We start from the raw sequence: 22924 nt of genomic DNA, 5'->3' as shown, positions 1-22924 counted from the left end.
TTGAGAGAAATTAAAATTGCTACTCCAGTGAACACAAGAAAGATAAGAAAGCAAACTGCCGTATTGCTAATATGGAGAAAGTTTTCGTCTTGATAGAAGATCAAGCTGGTTATAACATTCCCTTAAGACAAAGCTTAATACAGAGCCAGGTCCTTACTGGTTTCAATTCTGTGAATGCTGAGAGAGGTGAGGAGGTTACGGGGGGCCTCCCAAGGTTTAAGGAGAGAATCTATTTCTATAATAGAAAAGCTCAAGGTGACTCACCTGTTTTACCTAATGGGCAGAGCCCAGGTTTAAGCCCAGCCCTCCCAGACTGCAGGAAGCAAGGGTCGGGAGATGGCACATAATGTGATAGGTGGCACCTATCACATTGAAGGAAACTTCTTCAGTGCTGTGGTATCTCTCCATGTCTGTCTGTCTTTCTCTATCTGCAACAGTCTACCTGGAGTGGTAATGCCCCAGCAACAACATAAAAAAAAAAAATTTTAAATCAAGGTGACATAGCAAGTGCTAATATAAAAGCAACTGCAGCTTATCCAGAGATAGCTAAGATCATTGATAAAGGTAGCAACATCAAGCAAAAGATTTTCAATGTAGGTGAAACAGTCATCTATCGGAAGAGCCTTTCAGGACTTCTAAGACTTTTATAGCTACAGAGAAGTCAGAGCCTAGCTTCGAAGGACAGATGGCATCTCTTGTTAAGGTGTAATGGAGTTGGTGACTTGAAGTTTAAGCCAATATCCATTTACCATTCCAAGATCCATAGGGCCCTTAAGGATTATGCTAAATCTGGCAAAAGGAGCCACCAGAAAAAGAGAGAGAGAGAGACTTCTTAAGGAATGGGAGATCTCTACATACCATGCATCAGGCAAAAGGCTAATAACCAAAATAAATATATATATAACCAAATTCAGTAATTAAAAAAAAAATCCTTCCCCTGCATCAACATAAGCCAGAGCTAAGCAGTACTCTAGTAAACAAAAACAAAAAAAAAAAAAACATTTAAAAAAAAACCCAAAATAAGGAGAAGATACGGACAAAATATTCACCAAAAAGATCCAGAGTGCCCAAAGACACATGAAAAAAATGCTCAAAGTCACTGATTATCATAGAAATACAAATAAAGACAACAATGAGATACCATTTCACTCCTGTGAAAATGTCATACATCAGAAAGGACAGTAACAACAAATGTTGGAAAAGTCGTGAGGGTAAAGGAACCTTTCTACATTGCTAGTGAAAATGCAAATTGGTCCAACCCCTGTGGAGAGCAATCTAGAGAACTCTCAGAAGGCTAGCAATGGACCTACCCTATAACCCTGCAGTTCCTCTCCTGGGGGTTTCTCCAAAGGAAACAAACACATCTATCCAAAAAGATCTGTGCACTCCTGTGTTCATAGCAACCCAGTTTGTACTAGCCCAAACTTGGAAGCTTTTTGATTACTATTTCAATTTCCTTGATTGTAAGTGATCTGTTCATCTTTTTTGTTTCATCTTAGTCAGTCTTGGAAAGTTAAGTGAATCTCAGAATGTATTAATCTTTTCTAGATTCTCCAGTTTAGTGGTTTTTCATAGTAGCTTCTCATGATCCTTCCAAATTTCTGTGGTAACTTATTTCTCCGCTTTCATTTATGGTTTTACTGATATGGGTCCTCATTTTTTCTTACTGAATCTGGCTAAGGGCCTACCAATTTTAAACAAATTTCATATGTACTTGGAAACCAAAAAATTCTTGTGACTCACTTGGTTACATTATTTTCTTTACTGTGATGGCCTTGAACACAACCTACAATATCTATGAGTCTTGTCTATATACCTTAAACTTATACAATATTATATTTCAATAAAGCTTAGAAATAAATCACTCTAAAGCTGCCCCTCTTTCCTTTTTTCTTTGAGACAACTAGTTATGAGTTTATTCCTGAATTTCTCTAACTCTATTTTCATGGTGTCAAAAAGACTGCTGCAGGCAGAAGTAGATAGCATAATAGTTAGGCAAAGAGACTCTCGTACCTGACGCTCTAAAGTCCCAGGTTCAATCCCCCACACCACCTTAAGCCAGAGCTAAGCAGTGCTCTGGCAATTAAAAAAAAAAAAATTCAAAAATATGGCTGCCGTCTTGTTTTTTTGTTGTGTTTTGCTTGCTTGCTTGTCTTAGCAGTACACGGCCTCATACATGCATGTTCCATCACTCTCAGGCCTACTTTTTTTTTTCCATTTTGTACAGAGAAAGAAAGAAGGCAGACAGAGAAGAGACACTACAGCACTCTCCATCATCTGGTGGCCCCATATGGTTCAGAGGTTCTCAAATGGTAAAACGGGAGGGGGTCCTCTGTCCATTGAGCTATCTTTCGGCCCCTCATTTCATTTTAAACTTACCTCTTATAAACTATTAGAGTAACCTTCTAATTATCCCTAAACTTTCCTCCTGCTCCGTTACCTTTTCCCCAAACCTGAGAATAACATTCTAGCCACTTTGATGGCTGCTAGTGTGCTCTCATCTTGCTTGAGGCACTTCTAGCACTTTGTCTTGTCTTTCTCCTCTTTGAGTTCGAATATTACGGAGCCTGAGTAGTGAAGCTCTATTCTTCTCTCTTCTATTTTCTATGATGGGTATCCAGTGCCTTGCACATAGCACTGCTCAGTAAGCCTTGATTATGATGGACTGAGAGCAAGGCTGAAAGGAATTCTCTGCTCTACTTTACTTAAAACAAGCACTTCTCAGCTAAATCCCACTAAGGCCTTCGAGCTAGGAATAGCAGACCAGCTCTGCAAAGTGCCATCTCATGCCCTTCCTTTCCAAAGCTCTACCCTAGGACAGCAGTGGCAGGGCAGAGATAATGTTACTTTTTGACCTGCAAAGAGTAACAGACCTTTCTTGAGCAGTACAGGAGACCAAAAGCAGAAAATGGGGGAGGTGACAGTACTGAGGCTTTTGAAGTACAACAAGGGCCAGACGGTAGTGCAATGAGTTAAGTTCACATGGCACAAAGTGCAAGGACCCAGTTTGAGCCCCCGATTCCCCACCTACAGGGGAGTCACTTCACAGGCGGTGAAGCAGGTCTGCAGGTGTCTTTCTCTTCCTCTCTCTGTTTTCCCCTCCCCTCTCGATTTCCCTCTGCCCTATCCAACAACAGCAACAGTAATGATAACAACAACAATGGCAACAAAATGGAAAAAATGACCTCCTGGAGCAGTGGATTCATGGTGCAGGCACCGAACCCTAGCAATAACCCTGAAGGCAAAAAAAAAGTATGACAAGTGGCGCCTAGGATAAGCTAGTTTTCTGTGATAGACATATAGACCCATAAATAAGCATAGGTACTAATTAAAAAGGAGGCAAAAGAGTGTTTGCAACCTTGAACACATAGATTGGGGTATTTACCTGACTACCTAATTCAGGATTCCTCTAAAAATAGCTCAGACACTCAAAAAAAAAAAAGTAAGCATTGGATGGGAATTGTTCCTGAGTGGATTGTGCTCAGCACTTAGAAGTCTGGGATGCGTCACTACAGGATTGCTTTAAGCCAAGAGTCATTTTTAGGACAAAGGAGAGCTTGGGGGGGGCGGTTCTAGGAGATAGCTCACCAGATAGGGCACATAGCTTATAATGCACGAGGCCCTGGTTCAAGTCCCGGTACCACATAGTAGATGCCACTGGAGGGGCCTCCATGCTGGGGGAGTGGTGCAGAGCTATCTTTCCTCTCCCTAGCGCCTCTCTAAACAATTTTTTTTAATATTTACTTATTTATTTTCCCTTTTGTTGCCTTGTTGTTTTTCTTTTTATTGTTGTTGTAGTTACTGTTGTTGTTAATGATGTTGTCATTGTTAGACAGGACAGAGAGAAATGGAGAGAGGAGAAGAGAGAGAGATGGAGAGAAAGATAGACACCTGCAGACCTGCTTCACCACCTGTGGAGTGCCTCCCCAGCACCTGGATCCTTATGCTGGTCCTTGAGCTTTGCAACATCTGCACTTAACCCGCTGCGCTACCGCCTGGCTCCCTAAACAAAAAGTTTTTTAAAAGTGTAAGAGATGGTTGGGTCCACAAGACTCTCAGTAGAGTTCATTCTCTGCGGTTGCAAAAGACGGGCGGGGGTCAGGTGAGGAAGAAGGAAAGGAATTTGCGTGCACAAAGGAGAGGCTCTAAAGTCTCAATTCAAAGAGGCAGAGACCTAGGACTGCCCCACCCAGCAGTCTTAAGGTCAGGAAGGAAGAAAGAGAGACCATTTCACAATGTAGGGTGACTAAGCACTGCTAATCCCTTTTTCCAGTTTTATCTTCATGACTGTCCTATAGTGGACTGGGCAGATAATACTACTCCTCTCCTCACCTCTCCTCTCCTCCTCTCTCCTCCCCTCCCCTCCCCTCCCTCTCCTCTCCTCTCTCTCTCTCTCTCTCTCTCTCTCTCTCTTTCCACCAGAGCACTGCTCAGCTTCAGCTTATGATGATGCTGGGGACTGAATCGGTGACCTCTGGACCTTAAGCATGAAAAACCTATTGCATAAACCACTGTGCGTTCTCCCCTGCCCAGTATCTCCCATTTCATAGATGGGAAAACTGACAACGTCACAGGGTCTGTCATAGTAGAACCAAGGTCATTTAACTCCTTAACAACATCTCTCTCCAGCCATTCATACTATAGTGTTCTAGATGAGGGAGAAACTATTTTTTATTGTCATTAGTGATTGAATAGTGATCTTAATCCAGAGCTGCTCAGTGTGCTGATTTAAAATATATATATTGGGAGTCGGGCAGTAGCGCAGTGGGTTAAGCACAGGTGGCACAAAGCCCAGGAACTGGTGTAAGGATCCCAGTTCGAGCCCCCGGCTCCCCACCTGCTCGGGAGTCACTTCACAAGTGGTAAAGCAGGTCTGCAGGTGTCTATCTTTCTCTCCCCCTCTGTCTTCCCCTCCTCTCTCCATTTCTGTCTGCCCTATCCAACAACAACGGTATCAACAACAACAACAATAACTACAACAACAAGGGAAACAAAAGAGAATAAATAAATATTTAAAAAACAGATCTTTAATATATATATATATATATATATATATATATATATATATATATATATATAAACAAAAAGGGGGCAGGCAGTGGAGCACCTAATTAAGCACACCCATTACAGCACACAAGGAACCAGGTTCAAGCTCCTGGTCCCCACCTGCAGAGGGAAAGCTTCACAAGCAGTGAAGCAGGGCTAAAGATGTCTCTCTGTCTCATACTCCCAGAGGGATAAAGAATAGGAAAGCTATCAGGGGAGGGGATGGGATATGGAGATCTGGTGGTGGGAATTGTGTGGAGTTGTACCCCTCTTATCCTATGGTTTTGTTAATGTCTCCTTTTTTAAATAAATAAAAATTTAAAAAGATGTCTCTGTCTCTTTTTCTATCTCCTTCTCCCCTCTCAATTTCTCTCTGTCTCCATATAATAATAAATAAAAGATTCTTTATCCCTCTGAAAATATGGACCAAAATTCTTTATGGGGTATAGAAGGTATTTTTTTGTCTTTATTATTATTTTTATTTATAAAAAGGAAACACCCACAAAAACCATAGGATAAGAGGGGTACAACTCCACATAATTCCCACCACCAGATCTCCATATCTCATCCCCTACCCTGATAGTTTTCCTATTCTTATTCCTCTAGGAGTATGGACCCAGGGTCATTATGGGGTGCAGAAGGTGGAAGGTCTGGCTTCTGTAATTGCTTCCCTGCTGAACATGGGCATTGACAGGTTGATCCATACTCCCAGCCTGTCTCTCTCTTTCCCTAGTGGAGCGCGGCTCTGGGGAAGCAGGGCTCCAGGACACATTAGTGGGGTTGTCTGTCCAGGGAAGTCAGGTAGTCATCATCTTAGCATCTGAAACTTGGTGGCTTAAAGAAAAAATTGCATATAAAGCCAAACAAATTGTTGACTAATCATGAACCTAAAGGCTGGAATAGTGCAGATGAAGATTTGGAGGGTCTCTGTTTTGTAGGTAGATAATAGGCCTATTTTAGTTATAATCCAAAGGGCCTATAACTATACTAGTTTTTTTTTTGTTTGTTTTTTTCTGAGCCTCACATCTGATATGCAGGTGGATCCAAGTTATTGTCTGGGGAGATGATATCATTGCTGTAAAAAGGGCTAGAAAGCTGGATCAGGGAAGAGAGTAGCTCCCAAATATGGGAAAGTTGTATAAATATTGTTGACTGTGAACCCCATGGGTTTGAGCTGATCTGGGGCCCGTATTCAGTTTAGGAGCCTATGTAACCTCTCTCTGCATCCCTGTAGATCTGAGCTCACATTCTGTGGTCATGAGTAGGAACATTCCAAGCTGCCCCAATTTCAGGACCCATCTTCCTCAGGTGGAAGATAGAGTATGTTGTCCAGCCTCCCTTCGGAGGATGGAATATTCTCTACCGTTATTGATCCACGTTGAGGGCAAGGTCCTATGAGGGCCCACAAAGGGGTCTATTGTGTTGTTCCTGATAGAGATGACCAGTAACAATGGAGAGAGGGATCTATTTGAGGTCTAGGCCCATCATGTCTATTTGGGAATCTCAGGACTCCCCAACTAGGGCCACAGCTGATGTGGTGGCCTGATAATGACTAAAGAGTTATCATTAAAGTATGCCAGTCTCTTGCCTTTATTCAACTTTTGCAGTCCTTATTTTGATAAGGTTAGCTTTGGAGTGAATGAGAGAAGTGTAATAGGAAGTAGGTGAGAGGGTATCTAAGTCTAAGTAGACACTGTTTCATTAGGAACTTTATGGTGTCTTTATAGGTCTTTCTACTTGCTGCATATATTGACTCACTGCAGACTGTTGTGTACTTTTTGCTTTCAGGTATGTTTTGCCCTAATTTATGGATACATGTGAACATATGCCCTATCTCATGGGGCCTGGTCTATATCTAGGTTTTGGGACTTTGTTAGGAAGTGAACCACCCAATATGGAAATAGAGAATCCTATGAGAAAGGAAAGGTCTCACCCGAGTAATGAAGCTGAAGGGTTGACATTCCACGCCTGACGTTTCTGGACACAGTCTGAAGTGAAGCATGCCAAGGTGGTACTCATTGTGTTGATTAGGTTGGGATCAGCAGATGCAGTGTCAGTTGGTATGAACTGAGAGAAGCATGCAGGAAAGTGAGCCCCACCCCAGAGGTTCCAGGACTGGGGGAGATACAGGTTTTATAGAGGAAGCAGAAGGTTCCAGCTGTCTTAGGGCTTAAGAAGGCAATAGATAGTTATTACTATAATCAAATTATTTGGCAATTGGGTTAACTTTGAAAAATCCCATTGTTAGGATTTGCTTTATCATACACAACATTACCAGAATTCTTCTTTATGGGGTGTAGAAGGTGGAAGGCCTGGATCCTGTAATCACTTCTCCGCTGGACATGGACGTTGGCAGGTCGGTCCATACCCCAGCCTAGGGAGAAACTATTTAATAGCACTTCTCACTGAGGTGAATGGTTGAAGCTGATTGGCCTGGTTTGCTCAGCCATTTGGCTGAGTCTGGGCTCCTCTACCTTCTCATCCACAGAACCATGGGGGTGTTGATGTCTAAGCGGCAGACAGTGGAGCAGGTGCAGAAGGTGAGCCTTGCCGTGTCTGCTTTTAAGGATGGGCTGCGGGACCGGCCTTCCATTCGACGCACAGGTGAGCTTCCAGAGTCCCGGCGTGGCACCGTAGAGGGCTCTGTACAGGAAGTGCAGGAGGAAAAAGAAGCAGAGGCCACCACCCCTGTGCTTCGAGAAGAAAGCAGTATCAACCGTGCGGCCTGGGAGAGACTCCGAGATGGACGTGGAGTGGAGCCTGAGGACTTTGACAGGACCAGTCGGTTCACACCGCCTGCCTTCATCCGCCCCACTCGGAAGCTGGATGACGACAAGCCTCTAGACATCTGCCTGGAGCCCAGAGAGTCTGTGAGTGTCCCCTTAAAGCAGAACACTTAAACCTCAGACCTTCCGGGGATCAAGATGTTGGCAAAGGAAGACTCTGGCGTGATTGAAGATTCAAAAGCAGAGAGATGGAGCCGAGTCCAGAGTTGCCTTTGAGTTGCTTCCATAGAATGAAAATGTCACTTACATCTTAGTGAAGGACAGTGGGGGATAAGGGGTGGCGCCAGGGAAGGTTTTCTGCTCCCATGCAGGACACCATCCTTGTAGAAAGTACTTGGAAATTTTCATAGGGAGGTCACAGTAACTGGGACTTGTGCCAAGAAAACTAGGCATGCTGATGTCCTGAAATGCCTGGGACAATCCCACACAAGAGATTGTTATTTCCAGAAACTATTTCCAGGCATGATAGTGGCATCCCTGTTTGGAAACATGGTTGCAAGGGTCTGAGGAGTTGGAAGAGCCTGCCCATCCTTATCTACCAGAGATAAGGGTTGCTTTATTGCCTTAACTCTGACTTTATTTTTTCAATGTTTATTTATTTGTTTATGTTGAGAGGGAAAATGAGAGCAAGAGAGAGAGAGAGAACCAGAGCATTGCTCAACTCAGGCATAAGGTATTGCCAGGGATTGAACCTGCGGCCTCTCAGACCTGTACCGGTAGCACCGTACTTGGTGGCCATGTCATCTTGCTGACTGTACTTAAACATCCCTGTTCATTCCTGACATCTTTCCCCCAGGTCATCAACGATGAGATGTGTGACGTCTGTGAAGTCTGGACAGCTGAGAGCCTCTTCCCGTGCAGGGTGTGCACCAGGGTTTTCCATGATGGCTGCCTACGCCGCATGGGCTACATCCAAGGAGACAGTGCTGCGGAAGTGATCGAGACGGCCCACACGGAAACGGGCTGGAGCTGCCACTACTGTGTGAGCCTGGACACAGGGATGGCGGGCTGCTGCACCACAGGGAACCTGACACTTTTCCTGGAGGACCAGTTGTAGATTGCTGGCTTCTGGCAGAGACTGAGTAGATGAAAAGTAGTAGATGAAAAGATCCTGGAGCTACGTTAGGCTTTCTCTCTATCTTGGCACTATACCTTATTTTATTTTATTTACCAGATCACGGCTTAGCTCTGGATTCGGTGGTGTAGGGGATTGAACCTGGGACCTCAGAGCCTCAGGCATGAGTCTTTTTGCACAACCATTATGCTACCTCCCCCCACATACCCTATTTCTTTTCTTCTTTTTTAAGATTTATCTATTGGAAGTCGGGCGGTAGCACAGCGGCTTAAGCGCACATGATGCAAAGTGCAAGGACCGGCATAAGGATCCCAGTTCAAGCCCCTGGCTCCACACCTGCAAGGGGGTCACTTCACAGGCGGTGAAGCAGGTCTGCAGGTGTCTATCTTTCTCTCCCCCTCTCTGTCCTCCCTCCTCTCTCCATTCCTCTCTGTCCTATCCAACAACAACATCAATGGCAACAATAACAATAACAACAACAAAATGGAAAAAAATGGCCTCCGGGAGCACTGGATTCACAGTGCAGGCACCGAGCCCCAGCAATAACCCTGGAGGCAAAAAAAAAAAAAAAAAAGATTTATCTATTAACATGGGGGGTAAAGGGAAAAAGAGAAAGAGAGGAAGAGGATACACCAGATGCTGGGAGCTGACCCTTGGTCTTTGAAGGCCAACACTCTCACACTTTCTTGATGATACCACCTCCAGGTCATTCTTTTGTTTTGCCTTGTTCTATTTTTACCAGAATACTGCTCAGCTTTGACTGACAGTGGTGCTGGGGATTGAACCTGGGATCTTTGGTGCCTTAGGAATGAAAAATCTTTTTATTAATTATTAATTAATTTTAATAGGACAGAGAGAAATTGAAAGGGAGTGGGTGATAGATTGGTAGACAGACAGATGATAGACCTTCAGTGTTGGGAAGCTTCCTCCCTGCCAGTGGGGGTTGGGGGGTTGAACCTGGGTCCTTGTGCCACTGCCCAGCCCTGCATGAAATCTTACTGCATAACCATCATTCTGTCTCCCCTGCCCTGCTCCGTGCCTTTCTGCTCATTGCTTCTACTTCATTTTTTCTCCCTTGGTTTTACTTTTGACTGGTCCTGTGATATCTGTTTTCCCATCTTTGAAATGAAAGCTAACCTGTCTAGACTACTTCACAGGACTGTGATGAAGGTAACATTAGACAGTGGGTTTAATGGTACATAGAAAATTGGGAAGGACTCTGCAAATCTGTGTGTCCACTGCTAACATTTTTGGCCCAGTAACTCTGCTGTGGGGGACTGTGTGCATTGCAGGACATTAAGCACTATCCCTAGTCTCTACCCCACTGAATGCTAACAGCACCTCTCCACCTCCCCTGTTACAACAGCTGAGATTGTCTCCAGGCCTTACTAACTGTGTCCCATAGGAGCAAGATCACCCTCAATTAAGAACCACTGAGCTAGAGGCTTAAATGATTAGGTTTAGGCCTAATTACTCAAAAGTAATGCTGGCCCAGCAAAATGGCTCACCTGGCCCAGACAACGACAACAATGAAAAGTAATTCTACTTGGAGCAGCGCTCGCTGTAGTAGTCTCTAATTGACATTTATTGTGCTGATCTAAAAACCCTCCTGAAATCCTAACTGCCTTGCTTCCCATAGGGACAGATTCTGTCACAGGAAAACCTCTTATTGCTAAGATCTTGGTTTTCGTTTTTGTTTTGTTTTCTACATAACAATACAACCCCCACTGGGTCCTCTGCCATCAGGTTTCAGGACCTCAGCCCTCCCACCCCAGAGTCTTTTACTTTAGTGCAATACACCATAACATCTTCCTTTGATCTACTGCCTGACCCTTCAGACAATGTGCTCTTCATCCCTAAAGTGATCTTTATGTGAATTACACAGCAAAGGCCTTTTGATTCGGAACTTTGCAAGTTATGTACAAGTGCCTTACAACTTTTTTTATAAGAACAATGAACTCCAAGGGCCTTTTTTTAATAATAATAATTATTATTATTATCTTTATTTATTGAATAGTGACAGTGAGAAATCAAGAGGGAAGGGGATAATATAGAGGGAGACACACACCTGTAGCCCTGCTTCACCACTTGTGAAGCTTTCCCCCACAGGTGAGGACCAGGGGACTTGAACCCTAGTCCTTGCACATGGAAACAGGTGCACCACTTCAACCAGGTGCACCACCACCCGATCCCACCTTACAACTTTTTAATGGAAGACAAGAAAAAAATCCTCACATCCATTGCCAGCACCCCAAAGAACGCTCAAGTCTTTGCTGATGTCCTGGAGGTGTCTTCAGAACTCACTGAGTTCAGGGTGAGAAGCAGCTGCTAGTTCTTTTCTTCCCACAGCCTATTGATCCCCTTCTTCCTGAAGCCTAAAGCAAAGACCCCACTTTTGAACAAATAACACCTTTTCTATAGCTTCTCTGTCTCAGATACTTCAACAGCATATCCCCGGCTGGGACGCACCACATAAAAAGCCCTGCCTTACAGACTAACATCTCTAAATCCTCCCCCTCCTCACCTCTCTCCCTACACCTGGTCTGTCGTATGCGTTACATGCTAGCCGGCCCGGCAAGAGCCTCTGAAATTTTAACAACACTGGTCTCCCTCCATTCATTACTTCTGTGAATAGTAATAGCACCAACTCTATCCCAATTACAACTGTCAACTCATTCTTCTCCCTCCTTATCACATCTAACTGGTCAACAGGTCCTATTCATTCTGTCTCATAATGTGCCTGAAATCTCTCTCCTTTTCTCCATTGGCATGTCTTAATCATTCATCTTAACTGTTTTCTTATGTATTGCAATATCTAACAGCACTCTGGGGTTTATTCCTCTGATACACTCTCCATACAGCAGTAAAAAATAAGACCATCCGAAGCTTCCTCCCTGCAGATGGGGAGCCAGGGACTCAAACCCAGATCTTTGTACGGGACCTTGTGCTTCACCCTAGGTGCGCCAAACCAGGTACCCCAGCCCCTCAAACCTGCCCTCTGCAACAACTCCTTCACTCAGATCCAAACTCCTACCATCTCGTTTCAGCTAGTAACTCATCTTGCTCTTTCCCTTTAAAACAAGCACTGTCCGGTGCAGAGAAATAGTTCACTGCATAAGGTATCTGTCTTGCCATTGTGCTTGGTCCTGGAGGTCTGAGCGTTGGTACCACATGGGAAAGGTATAGTAGCACTGGAGAGAGGGGTGGAGGAAGCTGGAGAAAACAGCAGTTGAGAGAAAGTGAGCCTCAAGGAGCCCCTGATAATATATAGTTTGTTCATTTGTTTGTTCACTGGCTTCCTCTAGATCCCAACCAGATTTCATCCCCACCATTCACCAAAACTGCTTGGTTCACCGATAGACTCTTTCTTTCTAAATGCAGGGATCACCGCACAGTTGACCACTCACTGCTCCATGAAACTCCCTTCACTTGGGTTCAAGTCATGAAGCCATCGCATACACCTTCCTGGGTTCTCTCTTACCTCCTTGGCTGTTCTGCTCTCTTCTCCACTTATCCCTATTCACATACCTGCCCTTGTTTTTTGTTTTTTTAACATTTGCTTAGCAGAGATTTAATAGAGCAAGAGAGAAGTGATCACCAGAGCATCACTCTGGCACATGTGATGTCAGGGATCGAACAAGCTCAGAAATTCATCGCTTATAAGTCCAGCTTTCTAGCCACTGAATCACTTCTCAGACCATTCATTGCTCCTTCCTTTCTTTCCACATTTTCTCTCTGGATAATCTCACCCAGTCCCAAGGCTTTTTAAAATATCATCTTCACATAAAAAAAAAAAAAATAAGACCATAGCAAGGGGTTGGGTAGTAGCACAGCAGGCTAAGTGCACATGGCGCAAAGCGCAAGGGCTGGCGTAGGGATCCTGGTTCGAGCCCCGGCTTCCCACCTGCAGGGGAGTCGCTTCACAAGCAGCGAAGCAGGTCTGCAGGTGTCTTATCTTCCTCTCCCCCCCCCGTCTTCCTCTCCTCTCTCCATTTCTTTCTGTCCTATCCAACAACAACATCAATGGCAACAGTAATGCCAACAAAAAGGGCAACAGAATGGGAAAAAAATGTCCTCCAGGAGCAGTATATTTGTGGTGCAGGCACCGAGCCCCAGCAATAACCCTGGAGACAAAAAAAAAAAAAAGAAAATGTATAGATACATATATTTTTTAATAGAAATAATAGTCAACCTATATCTGTGACCTTGGGAGAACTAATGTAGTTTCCAGTAGCTTTCTACTGGACACAGAACTCTGGTGGTGGGAAAGGTGTGAAGTTATACCCCAATTGTAATTTTGTAAATTAACATTAATTCACTAATAAAAAATATTTAAATAACCTTTTAAAAAGGAAAAAGGGAGTGGGTGGTAGTGCGAAGCGCAAGGACCGGCGTAAGGATCCCGGTTTGAGCCCCCGGCTCCCCTCCTGCAGGGGAGTCGCTTCACAGGTGGTGCAGCAGGTCTGCAGGTGTCTATCTTTCTCTCCCCCTCTCTGTCTTCCCCTCCTTTCTCCATTCCTTTCTGTCCTATCCAACAAGAAAAACATCAATAACAACAACAATAATAACTACAACAATAATTTTTTAAAAAAAGGGCAACACAAGGGAAAATAAATAAATATATATATTTTTTTAAAAACCCACAATTTTAATAAAAACAACTTGGGGCTGGAGTTAGAATATAAGGATTCTGGGAAAGATTCTGCCCAAGAATTGGGCAATCCTGAGCAAGTACTTTCATGTTTCTGGTTTCTCAGTTTCCTTAACTGTAAGTGTAAAATATAAAAAGAGACGATCCCATAACTGTCTTCCAGTTAAAATATTGTTTCCAGCCCTCTTGATCTCTTGTCTACTTTTTATTTCTTTCTTTATTTTTTGACCTGACAGAGAAATTGAGAGAGGGGAAGACAGAGAGGAAGAAAGAAGGAGCAATGCCTGCAGCACTGTTTTGCCAATTGTGAGGCCGTCCTCCTGCAGGTGGGGACCAAGGGCTTGAACCTGGGTCCTTGTGCATCATGACATGTGCATTCAACCACATATGGCACCACCTGGCCCCTCCTTACTTTCTTACTGATCCATAAGGCTACAAACTCAGCTCTTCCTTTTTTTTTCCCCCCAGGACAACCTCAACTTGCTGCTAACAGAGGAGGAAATGTACAGCCTCATGGAAACATTCCAGCAGTGCAAAGTCATCCCTGGTGAGGCTGAGTGGTGCTGCTGGGGGGAGATGGACAGGCAGATGTCTCCCTCGATTTTCTAGGATGAGCCATGAAAGGAACATTCTGAAATTTGAGTGCCGGGGGAGTAAATGGTTTTCTGCTCCCATGATGTTAGCTGTCAAGGACCCATCCATGACTGCAGCCTGAGCTCTCCTGGCTGTGGGAAACAAGAGAGCCAGGGTGCTCTATAGGTGGGTGGTGGTGTCTCAGAAGTGGAGGGCTGGGTGGGCATGGACAGCACAGGATTGCTCCCCACAGATTGTTCCCTGACTCTGGAGGACTTTGTGCGCTACCGTCACCAAGCAGCAAAGCGTGGGGACAGTGACAGAGCTCTAAGTGAGGAGCAAGAAGAGCAGGCAGCCCGCCAGTTTGCTGCCCTGGACCCTGAACGTCGAGGCCACGTCGAGTGGCCTGACTTCCTGTCCCATGAGTCCCTTCTACTTCTGCAGCAGTTGCGTCCCCAGGTGAGGTCAGCACGGAGTGGAGGTGGCGGGGGGAGTGGCCATGGTTAGTGACCACATGACACTGCCCAGAAGCAGGTTGGGCAGGTTGAGGGGGCACTGGGTATTGTCTGAGCAGGGACCAGGGTGAGAAAAGGGCTCAGGTTCCACTCGGTGGCAGGTGACTCCTACTGGACTGGAGAAACTGCCCAAGGAAAACTGGCTTACACTGCGCTCCTCTGAACATAGTGGTGCTTCTGGAAAGGCTCAGGGCAACTCCTTCTGAGGAATGAATCTGGGCCTTGTGCATATGTGATAACACTGAGCAGACTCCCAAGTTTTTCATTCTTTTATTACTTTGAGGGATAAAGAAAAGGAGAATTAAGAGGGCCAGGCAGTAGCACAGCGGGCTAAGCACACATGGTGCAAAGCTCAAGGACCAGCATAAGGATCCCGGTTCGAGCCCCTGGCTCCCCACCTGCAGGGGAGTCACTTCACAGGCAGTGAAGCAGGTCTGCAGGTGTCCCTTTCTCTCCCCCTCTCAGTCTTCCTCTCCTCTCTCTGTCCTATCCAACAATAGCAATAACAACAAGGGCAACAAAATGGGAAAAAAATGCCCCCCAGAGCAGCAGATTCATAGTGCAGGTACTGAGCCCCAGTGATAACCCCAGAGGCAAAAAAAAAAAAAAAAGGAGGAGGAAAGGAAGGAAGGAAAAGGAATATTTTAAAAGAATATGAGAATTAGAGAAAGAAGAGAAACCCCCTCAGCATCACTCCACCATCCCTGGAGCTCCCATATGTCTCCCATGGTGCCGGACTAGCTTCACAGGAGGGAGACAGACGACCAGGGACTTGTGGCTGAGCTGGGAAGCAGTGCAGTGCCATGCTGGCTTTATTCATCTGCATTTATACTCTCCAGGAAGGAAGTGGTAGGGTGTAAAACAGGGTGTGACTAGGAGAGGGGGCAGAGTAAAAAGAGAGTGTGAACCAGTGAGATTAAACCAGTGTCCTGCAGGCAGGGCAGGTCTCAGGTAAAACAGTGATTATGTAAATAGGCCACAGGTTAAGCAATGCAGGGGAACCTGACGTGATGATCAAAACAGAAAGGGTCTTAGAAGCAGAATTAGAAGCAGACCAACACCATGGTGTTCCCATGTGGTGCTGGGATTTGAGCTCCAGCCATAAGCACAAGGCATGTGTTCTTCTGGGTGAGTTATCTCCCAGCCCTGGGCAGCAAGGAAAGGTTGCAAAGGTCATAATGGAGATAGGATGCTCTCTGTTGATGGTTTATAAAACATTTTCATCTCCAAGGTTTATACTTGTCTTTTCTTCCCCAGAACTCTCTGTTAAGGCTCCTGACAGTCAAGGAGCGTGAGCGGGCCCGAGCTACCTTCCTGGCACAGGGCAACAGGAGCACCATCAGCGAGGCAGAGTGCCGCCGTGCCCAGCACTCCTGGTTCTGCAAACGCCTCCCAGAGGCTCCTTCCTGCAGCGTCAGGTCCTCTCCCCACACAAACACTGGTCCCACTGACATGCCCTCCTCCTACCTCCAGGTCTCGACCTGGAAGGTACCTCCCCATCTCTCCTGCCAACTGTGAGGACAGACTCCTCCTGTGCGTCAGACCCAGGACAGTGATTCCAATTGGTCAGGACATAGGGTGGCCTCTTCTCTGTTCTCCCTCACCCGTATCCTGGACATAAACACCTCAAGCCAGGGAGTCACTAAGAGTTTGGGAAGGGACAGGCCTGCACAATCCCCCTCCTGACTATGTGTCCTTGTGCCTAACAGCATCAGTCATGTGGCTCCCATAGCGGACAGCAGTCCAGAGGGCCAGGGCCAGGACAAGGCCCTAATGCCCACAGAGCAGGAGTCCAGGTGAGTGGAACCTCCTCACCCCACTGTCTGTACCCCTGCCTCCAGCACTCACACACACAAGCAAGAGAGGGTATTACCTTTCACCACCCCAAATTAGTAAGAGCCCACCCCAGAAATCAGACCGTAAGAGTGCACATGGGGAGTCGGGCAGTAGCACAGCGGGTTAAGCACAGGTGGCGCAAAGCACAAGGACCGGCGTAAGGATCCCGGTTCGAACCCCGGCTCCCCACCTGCAGGGGAGTCGCTTCACAGGCGGTGAAGCAGGTCTGCAGGTGTCTATCTTTCTCTCCCCCTCTCTGTCTTCCCCTCCTCTCTCCATTTCTCTCTGTCCTATCCAACAACGACGACATCAATAATAACTACAACAATAAAACAACAAGGACATCAGAAGGGAATAAATAAGTAAATATATATATAAAAAGAGTGCACGTGACCCCCACAGGGCCTGCCAGTTACCTCAGTGGCCTAGAAGCACAGCCAGCCGTGACCTTGTCAGGCACGAGCCAGAGCTCCCCTGAGTTTCATCCAGCTCAGGCCATGCTGCCACAGGTATCAGTTTTAGCTCCGGGCTCTTCAGCCAGCCTCCCAATCTGCTCTTCCTTTTCATTCCAGATCTGTGGACTGGCCGACCTTCCTGCAGGAGAACATCATCTACATCCTGGCTGCCCGCCCCAACAGCGCAGCCATTCACCTGAAGCCCCCCGGATAGCGTGGATCAGAAGTTCTGTGCTGGGGACGGATGGTGGTGTTCTCTTCTTCCCTTCCTCCCTTTCCCCCACCAAATTGTGGTACTGAGACTGATGGGGAAGGAGCACTGCCAGCATCTCAATTTGTCACTAAGCTTGATGTCACTGAAGTCACTGTCCCCCTCCCGGCAGAGGCAGTAAACATAGTGGCTGGGGAGAAGCCCAGGGAGCTGCGGCGTCAACTACCCTGGATATGCCCATCCCCTCACGTGACAGACGGGACCTGCCAGTGCACACACATACACAGACTCACACCTAGCCCTTCATGCCTTCACACACCTGGTTCTTTTGTGGCTGTAAAAAAGGACAAAAGTCCCTTTGTGGAACCCAGACCCCCACGCACCCTTGGTGTAGATGAGAGGGTCTCTACTGTCCCCTTCCATTGGTCAGTTCTGATTTCCGGTTGATAAGTCTGTGACCAGGTGATTCTTAAGAAGGGACACATCAGACTAACATTCCCTCTTAGAGATGCTAGCAGGCTTCTTCCCCCACTGAGAATCCCCTCTGTGGTGAGTCCCCGTTCTGGTAAATGTGTGCTGTGTCCCTCAGGTGCACTGTGGGTGGAGAAGTGATTGAAAGCCACCACTGCACTGCAGCCCTTTGTTTATTCCAGTTCCTGGTGATAGAGAGGGCAATTAATCTGTGGGATCCTGATTGGAAAAGGAGGAAGCAGGCCCTCCCCCCCAGGACCCAGAGTGCTTGGAACTTCTCAGCCAGGTCATCCAAGTCCAGAAGTCTAAGAGCAGTCACAAGCCAGGGTGAACCATCCTAGCCTCTGTTCTTCAAATGGGAGCTTATGTCCCAGAGCCCAAAAGGGACCTTAATAGAAGGAGTGTGGTGGCCAGAGTCACAGCCCTCTGTGTTACATGCTTCACTCAAGTACAGGGACCCAAAGCCTGAATTCCACTGAGGACCAAGTTTGGCTAGAAGGAGAGAGAAGACACCATAAACTTCGCCATCCTTGTATCTCAGCTCAACTGCTGACCTAGAAAGTCTGCTGTTACGTGGAGAACAGTCACCCTCTTCCTCTTCCTCTGCCCAAGAAAAAGCAGCAGCACAGAAGCCCTGAGCAGGGACTCCTTCCAGCCACCACGACACTGAGATGAAGAGGCTGCGGTGAATCTCTCCAGCAGAGAAAGTTCCAGCAAAGTCTCACTGAAGGAGGGAAAGGGAGTTAACCCTTCTCCACCCCCACTGCTCTCTACATGTCCTTCCCCACCAGGCTAGGGTGTGGGCCTAATGTGGAAAAAACTTTACAAACAGAAATTGCCACAAGGGTACCCAGCCTGGCTTCTAAGCCCCATAGCTCCCTTCCCCGTGTTCTCATCAGATTCTCGAGTCAGTGCATGTTGTGGGTCAGCCTTGCCTCTGGGGTCCAGGTTTCTATTTCCAGTCTAATGACAGGCTTAGCCAGCTATGACTTTAAAGAGTTATTTGAGAGATGACTAATTTAATCCTGCAACAGCTAACTTATCCCCACTGCTCAAGGCACTCGAACTGCACTGGGTATTACAGAAACAGCTAAGAGCCCTCAGTGTTGGGTTAGTCAGAGGAGCTGGGGAGCTGCAGAGCAGGGCAGGGCACCCATGGTCTCCTACAGAAGCTGCCTGACCTTGAAGCAGGGTGCAAAGTTCCTGGGATTGGGTGGCGTAGGCCTAAACTGAAGAAAATGGATTTATCTTCATGTGTAGGCTCCTTACATTTCAAAACCCACAGGGGTTTATAAATAATCTTTAACCATATTCCTAAGACTAACAACAAGACGAGTCAATATTTATTATTCAGTCCTACAGAAAGAAAGGAAGTAAAAAAGGAAAGAAGGGGGCCAGGTGGTGGCGCGCCTGGTTGAGTGCATGTTACAATGCACAAGAACCCGGGTTCAAGCCCCAGTCCCCACCTGCACAGGAAGAGCTTTGCGAGTGGTGAAGCAGTGCTGCAGGTGTCTCTCTGTCTCCCCTTTGCCTCTCGATTTCTGACTGTCTCTATCCAATAAATAAATAAAGATAAATTTTTAAAAAGGAAGGGAGGAAAAGGGAAAAAAGCAAGCACAGTATTCTTGGGCCTAAGAACCACATCTGAAGCTTCCAGACCTGGGGGTCTGCACTGAGAAGATTGAAGCATATCAAGTCCAGGGGCTTTATTTCCTCTTCTGGCAAACTAATTTTCATCAACAGTGGCCTTGGATTGCTTGATCTCATGGGCTAGGCATTACTCTAGATAAGGTCTGGGCTGTGAGAGGTGAACAGCTTTTTCTGCATCCTCCTGAGTCACGGGAACTGGAAGTCTTGTTCCCTGGCCTTTCACAGATCAAGGTGATGCCTACCTCCCTGGAGCTGCAGCTTCTAGTACCCTGTGGACGACTGGAGAAAGATCTGAGATCTCAGGCTGTCTAAGGCCATCTGTTTGTCAGGGCTTGGCAAAGCAGGTCTCAGAGTCCTTCCACAGCAGGCTCAGGTCCATGTGGGATCACCTCTTTCCCTGTGGTAGATCAACAAGCTTCCTTGGAGGGGTGAACTGCAGAGGGTCTGGGGGACACTGCCTCCAAGAGAGTGCCCCCAATCAGCAAGAGTTGTGGGAAGCACAGAGAAGCAGCCTGCCTCTTCTCTGTAGCTCTCAAGCTTTTTACCACAAGAGAAACTCAAGTTGCTCTCCCAATTCAGAGCTGCAGAAGCCCCTACTCCAAGTCCCTTGTCCAGAATCTTCCTTCATTGAGTCCAAATCTGTGGCCCTGTTGCAGCATGTGTGGAGACATTCTAATTTAGGAACCTAGTAAAGCCCACTCCCCTCTCCTCTACACTGACAAGTCCTTCCATCACTGTGACTGAAGTTGTGCCAAGTACAAAAATTAGATTCAAATAAGGGGATGAAATAATGTCACACTTGTTTCTTCTTAGCTGCCCCAAATTTCAATCTAGTGCTTTTCCCAAGTGCTGCCCCACTCTACCCCCTACCCCAGCAAGGGAGGCTAGGGTTACAGATAATGCCCTTCAGAAAACCACTCACCCTCAGCCTGTTTTCCATCCAACATTCCCTTCCGTGTGTTCAGATTTAAATACAGGGCATCAGATGACGTGGTGAAGCTGCAAGGACAGGGTCTGCCAAGGCCACGTCGCCTCCCAGCTCTGCCCTGTGGCTTCCTCTCCTGAAACTCACCCCTATAGATAGAGGCCCTCCGGGCCCCAGGGGTGGGGTGGTTCCCTCCCTCATAGGTACTGACCCCCTCTCAAGGACAGCCACAGCTGAAGCCAGGACATTACCTCTTCCCACTCTCAGCCCAAATGACAGGCTTCAGGGCAGACACTGGCCTTTCCAGCTTTGGGGGGTCCCAGTGGGACTGGAGAGTCCAGGGCCTTGCCTGAATAGTCAGATCTAGGGTCCTAACATTCTTGTCACTAGTGTGAGAAGCACAGAATCAAACTGCCCGGGAGAGGGTATCTCATGAAGGCAGGGGTGTGAATCAGGATTGATCCCAACCCAAAGCACAAGCTCAACCATTACAGGTCTCATGGCTTTAGTAAGAGTGGTGTCTGCAAGTCCTAAAGCCAAGAAAGACACTCAGCAAACGTGATCTGGCAGGATTCCCAAGCCATCCTAGACCGTCCCCCTTCCCAACAGCTGAGAGTGACCATCAGGCAGGACTAAGAACCACAGTAGGTGGGTCTAGTGACCCCGCAGATGTGACCCCTTCAAGCCAGCAACATAAAAGTGAATATATACTTAGCACTAAAAAGCAAACCCACCTTGATACCATAATTTCAGAGCCTTCCCTAACAGCACCTAGAGCCCAGCCCTTTCTTACCCCACTATTGGATGACTTTCTTATGCCACTGAATTTGAATTTGCTCAGGATTCCTCAGGGATCCTGGCCACAGCCCAGACCACAGAGAACTTGAGCTGTGGGTCAATCAGTGCATCATATTTGTTCTCCAAGGCTCAGCCCTGGAGTGGGCAGGACTGGGCACTTTCCTGCTGTCTCTGCTTTTAGAAACAAACACAAAAAGGCTACAGACTTTCTACTAGACCAAACTAGCACTAAGGAAACCCTGGCCTGTGGACCACATGCTCTGATGACCTGGAGCATAGATGGGGTGTCAGGCCTGGACCAGTGACTAAAACTGAAATCACATTCCAGTTTAGACAGTGTGGTTCACATGAGCACAGGTGGTATCAAACCAAGGCTTAAGTAGCAAAACTCTCCCATATGTGTGGTGGAACAAAGGCCTTTAAACTTGGCCTCTGACCTGTTTCCCTGCCACAGGCTTGTGAGGGGAGCCCAGGGAGCGTTCCAGTAACAGTGGAGGATGCAGAGCTTTCTGGTCCTTCCTGGCCTTGCTGTGTGCTTTTCCATAGAAGGTAGCTTGTCAGTAAGCTGAGGGGAGCATCCCCGAGCCCTGCTTTCCCAGCACTACACTGCATGTTCCTCCCGGTGGCTCAGCCTTCACCGCAGAAGGAGCTGATACTCCCAGAGGCTGGGCACAGTGGAAATCATAATAAAGAGATCATGATGCTAATCTGGCTTCCTGTTTCCTGTTGTTGGGAGCTTGTGCCAAATTTAAATATGATTTTCTTTTATTAGCTGGTTTCTGAATCTACGTCTAAGACAGAAGCAACAAAGAAGACAGTAGGGTCCCAGAGATAACGTAATAGGTACACAGATGCCTTGCCATGAATACCACCTCTATTCAAACCCCAGTACCATACAAGAGTGCCACAGGTACTGGGGGAAGTTCTAGTGTTGTATCTCTCTAAATCTTTTTATTATTGGATAGAGGCAGAGAGGACTTGAAAGGGGAGAGGGAAATAGAGAGAGGGAGAAAGACAGACACCAGCAGCCCTGCTTCACCACTCATGAAACTTCCCCCTGCAGGTGGGGGCCAGGGGCTTGAGCCTGCATCCTTACACCGTAATGTGTGCACTTAACCAGGTGCGCCACCACTGTCGCTTTGCGGTGGCGGGATGCGGAAGAGAAAGAATCCAAGCGCAGAGGGAACACAATCCTTTATTCGCAGTGTCACCTCAGGGTTGGGTGAGAATGCAGCAGTTCGGGCCACGTGGAGCTAGCCAAAAATGGCCATCCCCACTACGCCCACCACCCTTCCGTCACCGAGGTAAAAAACCGGGGGAGAGAGTGAGGGGGCAGAAGCAGGAGGGCTTTATAGGGAAACAACCAGGAGTGACGTGTCAGGACAGGATTGGTTGGGAGAGGCACTTGAGAATATCGCGGGAAGTGGCAAAACCTGAGGGCAAAGACTGCATCTGCATAATTCCCCAACACACCACCTAGCCCTGTGTCTCCCTCTATCTAGTGAAGCATCATCCCAGGAGCAGTGAAATTACATGAAAGCAGAATCCAGTAATTTGGGGGGTGGGGTGAGTCAAGCAGTTCACCATAGACAGAAGAAGCGAACACTGAAGAAAAAAAGGGCCTTAGTTTTCTTCTCCTTCTCTTCCTCCTCCTCCCTCACCTTTGCAGCACACTATGCAAAGCAGCACACTATCCAAGTAAGCTGTTTTGCCGACCCAGGAGTCAAGAGTTTAGCTTTGTTATTAGAACTTGAGGAATGGGCTGGGAGACAGCTCACCTGGTAGGGCGCCTGTCTTGCCATACGAGTAGCCCTGTGCTGAGCCTAGCACCACACGAGAGTGTCACAGTATAGGGGCTACTCCAGTGCTGTGGTGTCTCTTCCTCTCTGTCTTCATCTGAATTAAAAAAATGAAAAAGTCATAGGTGGGAAA

At 46.9% G+C, this 22924-nt stretch overlaps 1 protein-coding gene across 2 annotated transcripts in view; it reads left to right on the top strand.

The window, feature by feature from the left end:
* The window catches only part of PHF24 (PHD finger protein 24), a 39386-nt gene extending 17687 nt beyond the window's left edge, over nucleotides 1–21699 (top strand). For both annotated transcript variants that reach the window (XM_016188046.2, XM_007522834.3), the window contains exons 2-8: nucleotides 7535–7916; nucleotides 8629–8814; nucleotides 14027–14105; nucleotides 14385–14590; nucleotides 15904–16064; nucleotides 16356–16442; nucleotides 17055–21699. In XM_016188046.2, coding sequence (XP_016043532.1) covers nucleotides 7539–7916; nucleotides 8629–8814; nucleotides 14027–14105; nucleotides 14385–14590; nucleotides 15904–16064; nucleotides 16356–16442; nucleotides 17055–17151 — 1194 coding nt within the window. In that variant the 5' untranslated portion in view covers nucleotides 7535–7538 and the 3' untranslated portion in view covers nucleotides 17152–21699. The remainder of the gene's footprint in view (nucleotides 1–7534; nucleotides 7917–8628; nucleotides 8815–14026; nucleotides 14106–14384; nucleotides 14591–15903; nucleotides 16065–16355; nucleotides 16443–17054) is intronic.
* Nucleotides 21700–22924: the final 1225 nt, after the last annotated feature.

The sequence above is a fragment of the Erinaceus europaeus genome, chromosome 10 (assembly GCF_950295315.1).
Source record: "Erinaceus europaeus chromosome 10, mEriEur2.1, whole genome shotgun sequence".
Lineage (NCBI taxonomy): Eukaryota > Metazoa > Chordata > Mammalia > Eulipotyphla > Erinaceidae > Erinaceus > Erinaceus europaeus.
The sequence above is the reverse complement of the archived record's forward strand: the minus strand, read 5'-3'. Positions and strand labels throughout refer to the sequence as shown.